The sequence below is a fragment of the Ornithodoros turicata genome, chromosome 1 (assembly GCF_037126465.1).
Source record: "Ornithodoros turicata isolate Travis chromosome 1, ASM3712646v1, whole genome shotgun sequence".
Taxonomy (NCBI): domain Eukaryota; kingdom Metazoa; phylum Arthropoda; class Arachnida; order Ixodida; family Argasidae; genus Ornithodoros; species Ornithodoros turicata.
In genome coordinates this window covers 230,997,037-231,008,432 of record NC_088201.1, presented here as the reverse complement: position 1 = coordinate 231,008,432, position 11,396 = coordinate 230,997,037, and the positions used below count along the sequence as shown (strand labels likewise).

The 11,396-nt window shown below is 45.0% G+C and overlaps 1 protein-coding gene across 1 annotated transcript in view; it reads left to right on the top strand.

The window, feature by feature from the left end:
• The first annotated feature begins 3,087 nt into the window (after window positions 1–3,087).
• LOC135379081 (uncharacterized) overlaps window positions 3,088–11,396 on the top strand; it is a 30,199-nt gene continuing 21,890 nt past the window's right edge. Inside the window, exons 1-3 of the mRNA XM_064612329.1 lie at window positions 3,088–3,256; window positions 5,407–5,519; window positions 10,784–11,006. Of these exons, the coding sequence (XP_064468399.1) occupies window positions 3,158–3,256; window positions 5,407–5,519; window positions 10,784–11,006 (435 nt within the window). The 5' untranslated portion in view covers window positions 3,088–3,157. The remainder of the gene's footprint in view (window positions 3,257–5,406; window positions 5,520–10,783; window positions 11,007–11,396) is intronic.

Sequence of the window (11,396 nt, the reverse complement as noted above, 5' to 3'; positions counted from 1 at the left end):
GAAAGAAGAGCAAAAAAAAAAAAAAAGAGGGATCAGCTTTGCACACATTCGGGTGTGATGCCACATGGTACACTGTGTGTCTCAAACTCACCAGCCAGACAGCCTGAATTTGTTAGGCATCTCCAACTAGAGGAACGTTTATGGCAACGCTTTTGCTCTTCTCTCAATACAGTATAGTTTCTGTTCTTGTGCTTCACATAAAGGAACGTGCGCAAGACGTGGACGGACAGGGACAGCGTTCGTCTAGCTGCTACAAGTGAAGCGCCAAGGGACAGCGACGGAGGAGACAGAAGACAACAGAAGAGCAGTACTAGTGTGTACTAGTGAGCTCGAACCTCTGCCTCGTTCATCTAGCGGGTTTATTCAAATGGTGTACACAAGCACGAGACTAGTCTTAAATTTCTCGAGACACGATGCGACCTCTAGTGGAGCAATTTCACAGGTCTCCGGCCAATATTGTCGGAAGGGCTTTCAATGAGACCACCTTCTACGGTTTCGCGCCCTGACTAAACAGGCACATGCAGGAAGCATTCTCCCTGTTGAACAGGGGTAAACAATTAGGGCAAGCGCTCACTTGTGCTTCTATGCTTAAAGGAATATCACCCGAGAACAACCGAATTCTTGGGGTCCGCTGGCGAAGGCACTCATTTACATAGGTGGGGAAGTTATTTTTATTTTGTAGTGCGCTACCGTTACTCACTACTTTTTCGAAAAGTAACGCGTTACGTTATTCGTTACTGCTGCGGTAGTAGGTAACGCGTTACTAACGCCGTTACTTCTGATAAGTAATGCCGTTATTTTTGCATTACTTCACCAGTTGTCCATATAATATGTACAATTTTTGGTTGAGTCACATAAGTGCATTCCGCAAATCAATACAAGCAATGTTGGGCACAAACAAGGGTCACGCATGTACACAACTTACATGTACGATTTACTGCAACGCAGAAGTAGTTGATGTTCAAAATTTTCATCGGTGAGCTTCGCCGGTTGGGCTGAGAGGACGCCTAATGACCAGTGAGTGCTCCTTGTCAAAGTTGATAGAGACGGTGACCTTTTATCTCATACAGTACAAATCCAAACAGCCAATTCGTTGGTACTTTGTTACTTGTTCAGAGGGTAGAGGCTATTTTTCTGCCGCTTTTGCCCCATTCATCCGAAAAATACCACAGGGAGTGAAAAACAGAGGTGGTAAACAAAGGTGACACCTAAACCAGGGTAGGTCAACAACCCTTCTTTTGCGTTCTTCGTGGGTGTCGATGTGACCTTCTTGTCATTGTTGAAGATGAATAGAAAAAATCGGGGACTTTCCCAAATTCTGCAGGCACGGTCCTCGCTCAAGCTTTCAAGTTCCCGAACACGCAGTAACGCATAACGCCGTTACGCGTTAGTTGTCAAAAATGTAATGACGTTACGTTACTCATTACTTTTCTCCCAAATGTAATGCGTTACCATATTTCACTACTCGAATATAACGCGTTACCGGTAACGCACTACCTTGTAACGCACTACCTTGTAACGCGTTACTCCCCACCTATGCTCATTTATGCCCTAATATGTGATGCCGATATATTTTTGCCGCGCGGTAAGAGAATGATATACAGGATGTGCGCGTATAAACCTTAGTGGCCTTGGGGCAGTTAGCTTGTGTCTACTTAAGTGACGCACTTCCAGTGGCGCATGATGGCGCATTTATCCGTGTGAAAGCTATAGAAAGATCATGTTAATCATACTCAGCGGAAAAAGATAAACAGGGCGACGAAAACATAGGCTACCGTGTGGTATAATATAGGGACCACACGGCCGTCTCAGGCGAGTTGTATGGAGGTACCGCTAGGGGCACCACCGATGAACATCCATGTGGGACATCGTTTTTAGTTTCTGAACCGATAGCTCCCCTAGTGGTACATATAAGCACAACTCTGCAGAGGCCGCCGTGTTACGCTAGTCTAATGCACGGGAACCGATGTCTTCGTCGCTCAGCTCATTTTATACGCCCAGTATGACTTCCACAATGTGTCTGTAGATTCCGTACGCATAAATGCGCCACCGGAAGTTCGTAGGGTAAGTAGGCAGCAAGATAAGTGTGTAAATGCCACTTAGGCTTATCTGCACAAACCCCATATATACACCGTTTTCCAGACAGGGCACGTACATATTTTAGTGTTTAATCTCGCGCCAATGCTTGCACGTGACCGTCCGTGTCTTCTGTTCGTCCCATCGTTGAAGTACATTGCGCTGTTCGTGTACAAGTCGCATCTCAAGTCGCATGTCAGTAAAACTATCGTGGTATGCCGTCCAGTTTTAAGCTACCTGCTCTGCGCCCTCTAGCGCTTTCGATTTCATGCTACTAATTTTGAAATACTTGTTCTGAGAGCAAGCGTGCAAATCTGAATGAGATACGTTTGCCCTGCCAGGTTTCATTCTCATTTACTAAGTCCTCTAAGGTTCTTGAGTACATTACATGGGGGAAAGAGACGGTACAGTCATCTCAACGACACTCTCAAGAAACTACTTCTATCGGATTACACATCGGAGAGAAAAAAAAAATGTAACTAATATCTAAGCCACGCAACTCTGCAGGAGACTCCAAAGTGTTTTCATGAGGAAAACCAGGTCCATATATAATCAGATCGGTGTCTGTTGTACGTATTATGACCTGTGATAACGGCGTTTCGCATGACAAGACAGGTCCAACAAACCATGCGGAGAACCAAAACGTTAACCTTATAAAAATATATACGGAATATAAAATAAAAAATATAATATTGTATAATATAATAATTCTAATAATCATAAAAATATAAAATGGAACCCGAAAAACCTGCGGGAAAACTTCTGCCGATCGTAAGGAGGAGGAGGAGGAGGAGGAAACAGACAGGGAAGTTAGTGAAGGCTGCGTGAACAGAGGGTGCGAGAAAGTTCTCGAAGCCGATACTTTGTGTTGCCGCAGCTGCAAACCAGCAGCATATATGACCCTGCCAACGGAAAAGGCGTCGGGTCTTAAAGCTGTCGAACGGCGAACAAACGTCAGCCGTGTGGGCAGTGATGATATAGACCATATGTGTCGGTCGTTATAAGAAGCTCGTATCCTCTCTGCGCATTCATTTTCGCTCCAGTACTCTTCTCGTGAGGGGTCTACAAGAACAGAAACGCCATGTCCTACCCAATCCTCTCACCCAAAGACTACACCTTCAAGCAGATGGGTCTCATTGCGACCGCACGCAGCGAGCCCGGCATCCACATTCTCTACCCGGTATGCCCGTTGATATGTGTTTACATGCATATATAGATTGATGGGGTGGCAGGAGACGCTGTGGACCCTGGACTGCTGTGGACGCTGTGGACCCTGGACTGGTCGTAGCTTGTAGCTTCGTAGCTAGTTCCTCTTGATCAATATATAAACTGATGCTCTGAGGCTGGAACAGCATAGAAGGGACAGATACAAACAAAGCCTCAAATTGCCTAAGTTCTTATAAATTGCCTTCTTCTTAGGCAATTTGAGGCTTTGTTTGTATCTGTCCCTTCTATGTTGTTCCAGCCTCAGAGCATCAGTTTATCTCTTGTTCAACAGGTGCCGCTTGCGTCGATTTCCGTCGTATGAATGTGTGTATGAGTGAGCAAAAATGTAAGAGTGAAAGGAGGGTGAGTGAGAGTGAGTGGCTGGTTTGTCGTCCCTTCGGATGACGCACCCCGAAAGTCGCTGGAGAGGCGTGTTAGCTTAGCTCAATTGGTAGAGCCCTGGACCGGCAATCCAGAAGATGTGGGTTCGATCCCTACAGCTGGCTAACCTTTTCAGTGACTTTCATCTTCATCGTTAGTTCCTCTTTCCACGGAAGTCGCTAATTGGATTATCGCAGTTATAAAACGGGTCGCAGATTTCGAAGTATATACATACTTTTTATTTCCAGACATTGTGATAACAGTATATCGACGTAAAAATGTTGGTTCTTCCTGAAAGTTGTTGTTGTAGTGCTCGATCACGTGACGGCATTCTGCGCGCTGATTGCATGGGCGATTGACGTCATCCCAGTGGGATGGCCAGATGAGTTTTCTGTGTATGCGTACGTTTTCTTGGTTTGACACTAGGTGTGCCAGCGTCGGCGTGAACCGCGATGTTGAAAATTCGAGTTTACGAAAACTACGAGGTGTTGAGGCGTGCATTTTCGTATGTGAAGTTGCTTTTGTGTATTCTATCGGTAGCCACTGCAGAAAAGTCTCTCCAGCTTCTGGTCAGTGACCCTTTAAACTAAATTGTCCTAGCGGCCCCGGGGGTTGCTCTACTCGCGCTCGAGAACGAGACCGTATTTTTTGCAGTGTTCTTATTAAGGTTGAAGAGAGTTGTACCCGTAAATGTGTGTTGGTACAGCACTGAGAGCGTCCTTTGGCGAAGTTGTGCGTTTGCAGCGCAGAAGGGATTCAGAAAAAAATCGTGTTTTTTTCTCTGAACCCTCTCCTATGCTGTCACACTCGGGTGGCAGGAACGTATCCATGCCAAGGTTACTGTGTTATTGGGGACACAGAGGGTGGGTAATAAATTCTGGGTTTGGCGTCACATCAAGTGTGCCGTCGCACGTGGGGGGATAGATAATTAACATAAAGAGGCGGGTAACTAGACATTGGTGAGACTCTAATAGCCCGGTTCTACTGTACCCTTACTGCTGGGGGGGGGGGGGTCCCGAAATCCACCATTAAGAATAAACCGCTTAAGAATAAAATATTAAAGAATAAACCGCTTAAAAAATACACGGTTAAAAATATAGGTCCTAAAATAAACCGCTTACTATACCCGCTTATAGATCACTGTTTACTAATCCGGCATTAAAAATAAACTGTTTCAAAAGCCCCTCACCATCCAGCGCGGAGACAGATTTATTGCAATTTGCGCCGGGTTAGATCAGGTTATGTTAGGTTAGTTTAGTTTGGTTTCGGTTAGTTTTGGATAGTTTAGAATAGTTTGGTCCTGTGAGGTTAGTTTAAGCCCCTTCCTAGCAGTTGATTTGGGCCATACCACGTGATTCTAGCAACTGTAGGGTGGATTTTGGGGGATTCTGAAACTATTTATTTTTAACGATATATTATTAACCGTGCATTCCTTAGCGTTTTTATTTAAACGGGGATATTTCGGCGATTATTATTGTGCGTTGATTTTTAAGGGTATATTCTGGGAGATATATTTTTAACAGTGGGTATTTACGCGTTTATTTTTGAAAGATTATTTTTGATGGTTTCAAACGGGATACACCCCGTTTATTTGCATCATCACCTGATAAAGTGCAGGTCCCGCACGAAAGGTTGTGTGTATTAAAGTTTTATTTCAAAGAGTGCTTCATTCCGTGGACTTGTTGTGTTTCCACTACAGTCATAGAGTATAATATCTTAAGCGTGCCCCATTTTTTCCCCCAGAATGGGTTCACTCACGAACAGGAAGGGGACAGGGGTCAAGTGATCTTCCCGAAGGGTCTGTCAAAGTCAGTGAAATGGATGCACGTAATAAATTTCCCGGACGACAAAAAGATGTAAGTGAAAGTAGGCGAAAGCACACGGACATGAAGATGCTTGTGCGGGCGACACGGGTGCTAAGTGCCAAATGACGCATGTTTTAATGCCCTTCGTGCAGAACTATACGGACAGTTTCAGTCTGTGATGAGCAAAGTACATCAAGATTGTACTTACCGTGTATTCACACGAGGGACATCCTCGCGGAGTATCCTAGAAGAAGAGAAAGCGAAAACACTGCTCACAGAGCCGAAGTTCCGACCCGTGTTATGTTGAGCATTCACACGGCGAGGGATATCGGGGTGGCGAACTGCGCATTTAGCAAACGTCACTTAGCAGACGACATTTAGCAGACGACATTTAGCAGACGACACTTAGCAGACGACACTTATGCCCGGATTCTCGATTCACCCTGAGTGCTAGCGCACGCGAAGGGGCCCTTCTGTCCATGCTTCGTGAATGGACGCAAGGGCATTTGCGCGTGCACTTCACCCTCAGGGCGGAGCGAGAATCCGACCCTTAGCAGACGACACTTAGCAGACGACACCGTCAGCGTGTTTTCCTGTCGTCTGCTACGGAATATCTTGTGGCTGTGTAACAGGATATTCCCCGCGGTTAGCAGTGTATACGTGAAGACCACGACCTACTAGATTATGACGACCATGTCCTGGGCACCCCTTCCATCGCCGCATTTTTGGAAGCTAGCGGTGGCGCTACTCATCGTCCCAGTTATTGCTTCCTCAATTTCTACGATACTTTGTACTTCAGCTTACCTTTGTATTTCTGTACAAGCAGTGGACGTTCCACAGATGTTTTATTCTGCGGTTGATTATCATCATTGTACGCGTTTTCATAGGAGCTATCGCTGTCGTCTGCTACGGTAGTCGTACATATGCTTCTGCGCGTTCAGGATTCAAAGTTCCATCGTCCAATCGTGGCGTGCCGATGAGTGGTGCCCCTGGCGGATCGTGCGGACGGGCTCCTCATAGGGGTTTCTGATTGTGACATGGTCGTTATAGTCTAGTAGGTCGTGGCGAAGACACGACATTGAACGCTCACGCTCACGTGACAGCAGAGAGCTATGGCGGTTTTCGCATCTTCCGCTTCTGGGGGAATGTCGCTCGTGTGAATACACGGTTAAAGTACGACCCCGGAACAAAAACACCGTAAAGATTGTGACATAGCAGTAACTCTTGCGGTGTGAGGAACGTACATACGAAATACCGCATTCGCAAAGTGCGCAGAGTTTATTCGAACGAATTATTAGGAAGTGAGCGTTTCGCCTAAGTGAAGAAAGAGGGCGCTGAAAGCAACACTGCGGGCGTCATCTGGGATGGAAGAATGCAAGCTCCATAGCAGACGACAATGCTGGGTGACGTCGCAGTATCTCCTGCCGAACTGTTGTACGCCTTGCATTTTAGTTTAGGTTTGGTATTGTCACCATTTGCGAGTTAATTATTCGCACAAAGTGAATGCGAACGGCGTTTTCGGTATCGAGGGGGTCGTTCGTGTTCGGTATGATATAAACCTTTTTTTTTTTCGCCTTTCGAAGTCTTTTTTTAAAGTAAAGTACCAAGTACCTATCACCTGTAATAGAGGGTGTCCCAGAGAACGTGTCTATGAATTATAATAATAAAAAAAAACTACGCCACCTAGAATCATGCGGTTAACGGCATTTGTTTTTATTAGGATTTTGCCACCTCGTCATGTGATTGTCATGTATTATAAGTTTAATTATGTAAATATTTGCAAACTCAACTTGGAAATTCGCCAAGTGAAGGTCACTTTTTTACCTCACCAATGTGAAGAGCGAGCGGAATTCACTCAAATTCATGACAATTGACATTGATATTCATGAGCAATCTCATCGAAAAAAATCGCCGACCATCATGCTTTTGCGAGTACCGGACCATAACGCGCGGGGACATTTTGAGCGCAATCGCTCACAGTCCGACGAAAGGAGGTTTTCAAGTGATAGTGGAAAAAAAAAGCGGTTCCTAAAATTGGCAGAGGGCAAGTATTATCCCAGCGAAAGTCGGACGCGATAAGCCATGCTGGTGTTATCCCTTTCTGCGAAGCTGCGGTGGGCTCGGTTTCCAACCTCCTTTCGTCGACCGACAAAGATTGCTCTAAAAAATTCATCGTGCGCTATCTTGTGCGACCTCCGTAGAGCATGATGTTCGGCAATTTTTTTTTCTCGATGGGATAGCTCCTGAATATCTCTGTCAATTATCATTAATTTGAGTAAATGAGACACGATCTTCACATTGGTGGGGTAATAAAGTGACCTTTAGTTGGCAAATTTCAGACTTAAGCTCGGAAAAATTTACATAATTAAACTTAGGTTACGTGACATGCACATCATGAGGTGGGAAAAACCCAGTACGAACAAATATCGTTGACCGCATGACTCTAGGTGGTGTAGTTTTTTTTTTATTATAATTCAATCACACGTTTTCTGGGACACCCTGTATTTCCACTACACCGTACAAAGTGCAATATTACAAGTGTACTGAAAGCCAATGAGAAAGTGACTGGCAAAGTGCTTTCAAGCACTCATCAAGTGCTTAAGTAACCTGTACCGAATCGAGGGGACGTTTCAACAGCCGATAAAACGTTAGATAGTTATATTTCGATTGTTATCGATAGAATGTTTGAGCAAAGTGCTAGTTCAAAAACACGGACAGTTTACAGCAGACTCTTTAATATTAAACAAACAATGCATTTTCACGTGTACGGGAGAATCAGTGCCCCTTGTGCAACCTATTACTTCTCGGCTTATCCCCTCAGTAGCAGACATCGTCTCGCGCTGATATTTGAACAAAGGATATTTCCTTTTCACACAAACGAGAGGCAAGCCCGTTGGAACTAGACACCCCTTTTTAGAAATTATTCGGACGCTTTCCAAGTCCTGCGTTTGCATTGCTAACTCGGTATTTCAATGATATTCCAAGAAGAGTACCTAGAGTACAGTGCAACGTACACAAACTGAAATGTACTTCGAGAACAAGCACTGAGAAACGTACCTACAGTAGCACTTGAGAATATACGCGTGGTACTTGAACTTGAACAGAGCGCTAGCGTCCACTTCCCTCAGAGCCGTATATTAAAAGGGAGTCTGGCCATTAATGGGTCATGCCTATACCTGAAGCTCCACCCACTTTTTTCAGTTTTCCGACCAATGAGGTCTTGAAATATGGGGCGCTATCAATCAACCTATCCTCACTATTTCTCCCTGTATCCAACATGGGCAGCGCCATTTTGGGTGGCAAGTGGATTGGATGGGATTGGAATGGATACCTCTTGCAAATCTGCAAAACTAGTGGGGTTTTGGTGGAAAATGGATGAACGCCATCTAGAGAGCGTAAGACACGCCGGGAATTGTCATCTGCTTCCATCGTTATACGCATGGTTGTACCGCTGCCGGCAGAACCACCTGCTGGGACACATTCTGTTGTCGGCATGATTTTTAAATAAATCTACATAAATAGCTGGAATATAGAAGGCAAGAATGTTTATATACATGAAGTCCAGCAACTAAATATAAGATTGTACAGCACAGTGCCGTTTTTGTTATGACTTCGATATGACCCTGTTCACTAGGCCTAACACCGGCCGACAAAACGTATCATTTTCAGTTAGATATCGGTGGATGAGCATAAGTTGAAACTGATTTCCGAGAAACGTATATGATGATGTACGTTTGCAGCGTAAAATCAGAGTAGTCTGTGAAAATTTTTGGTCACGAAATCTCCGCTTCACTGCGATTGTTTACGTCGCCATTTCGGGTGGCGGTAAGGTGTCATGGCGACCCCCTTGGTAAAAAGCAAACCAATCAGAGGAGCGAAACTGTGATTGACAGGTCGAGCCCCCTTTTTGTGACTCCTCCCAATGGCCAGACTCCCTTTTAATATGCGGCTCTGACTTCCCTGACACACGCAAGCCCCCAGGCGACACCCTGACCACCCCTCCCGCGCGGAGGACTCACCCGCTTCCGCCGGGCACTAGGGTGTCTCACCGAAGAAAAAAAAAATTTTTTTGTCCAAACCTGTACTCGCTGGATCGTTTTCTTTTTTTTTGCTTGGAATTTTAGGTAGACTTTCGACGTGAATATCCGCACAGCTTCTCTTGAAGTCTCCCAACCGGCGCTTACTCACCTACTTCTTCCTCCCGCCATTTCTCTATTCTCTGTCGATGTGTCGTTTACAAAGGTGGTTAGAAAATGTATGACCGTGAGGGTACAAAATAAATAAGCGATATATTTAATGGCAGCATGGGGGACATAAATACCACGTGATACAGGTCTTACACTACCGGGAATGGCACGATAGAACGTAAAAATAAAATACAGCGTGAAATACTTGGGCGCCCACTGAAGTAGCCACGACTTCTCCACTGGCGGTAAAGGTTGACAATATGTTGAATGTACAGCGTGGTACCGACGCAAATATTTGCTGCGCGTATCCACAGTTGAGTGACACCATAGAAAACAGGTAGATAGGAAGTTCCACTAGCAGTCTGAAGTCCTCTAGTTTTTCTTCGCGTTTTTCTTGGTCTGCTGTTACCGTGTCCGTATCAGTGTTGCGGAATGGGCCGATCCATTCACAATTCCATTCCTTGTAATTCCTCGGAATGAAGACTCGAGGGACATTCTCATTCCACCCTATAGAAAAGGTCATTCCCATTCCTGGGCTAAAGTGTTGCTCTTTGAAAACGAAAAAAAAAAAAGAGAAAAAAAGAAAAGTGAAGGAAAAAAAAAAAGAAACATGTAACGGGATACTAGATATCTGACCAACAGCCAACGCTGAAAAAAAAAAATCGTATACTGCTTTATTTCGATAAATTTTACGTTCTTCTGTTTCCAACATGAACTTCCGAGAACAAGAACCAGCACCGCAGCGAGCGTTCACGAGCAAGATTGCCCGCACGTACAGCGTTGTAATCCGAAACTATAGACGACCTACGGTTGAATGGTTGCCAGACGCATATAGCTTGAGTAGTCTCCGCTCAAAACCCAGCGTGCTGGAGGCCAGCAATTTAACACCACTCGTTGGCCATTCCATTCCCGCCCCCAAACAGGTCTAATTCCATTGCAATTCCACTCCCAACCAGCTGGTGACTTAACTCCATTCCCATTCCGCTCCGGTGCGCTAAAAAATGGGGCATCACTCCGGAATCATTCCAATTCCGGAATTTGAATTCCCCAACTCTGGTCCGTATCACGGCAATGTTACTAGAAACCTACTTGTACCATGCCATGTTTACATGTACGTTTTATTTTCAGGAAAGAGTACCGCATTTTTTATGAAGGTGGAAAGGAGGAAAAACATTACGTAGACTACACAGTCGACGGCCCAGGGTACGGCCGCAACTTGGGTTTTTATCAAAACGACCCATCGAACAACTCTGAGTACGTCTACAAGGACAGCGGATTGATCAAGGAGAAAGACTTCAAGTACGGAGTTTCTGTAATCCAGCTGGATGTCGATCAGTCCAATGGGATTATGGTAAGCCTTTTTCTCTAACCTCCATCAACAAAGGAACAGCGTACCAGGTATACCTGTCCCTGTCCTTGTACCTGTCTCCTCCACAATATCGCCGAAATGAATATTATTATTACTATTATTATTATTACCTTGTATACTATCCCACGCTGCAAAAGGTTCAGAACGAGTTTTGCAAAACTTCACACCGTCACCCTGCTCTACAGGGTGTGTGCAGAAAAACGTGACCCTCATTTTTACATGTAACTGGTTGTCCACCTACCCGAGGAACTTCCGGTGGCGTACGATGGCGTATTTATGCGTGCGAAAGCTACAAAAATAAGATCCTGGAAGCCATACTCAGCGTAAAAAAATGAACAGAGCTCGAAAACATGCTTCCGTGCATTAGAATGG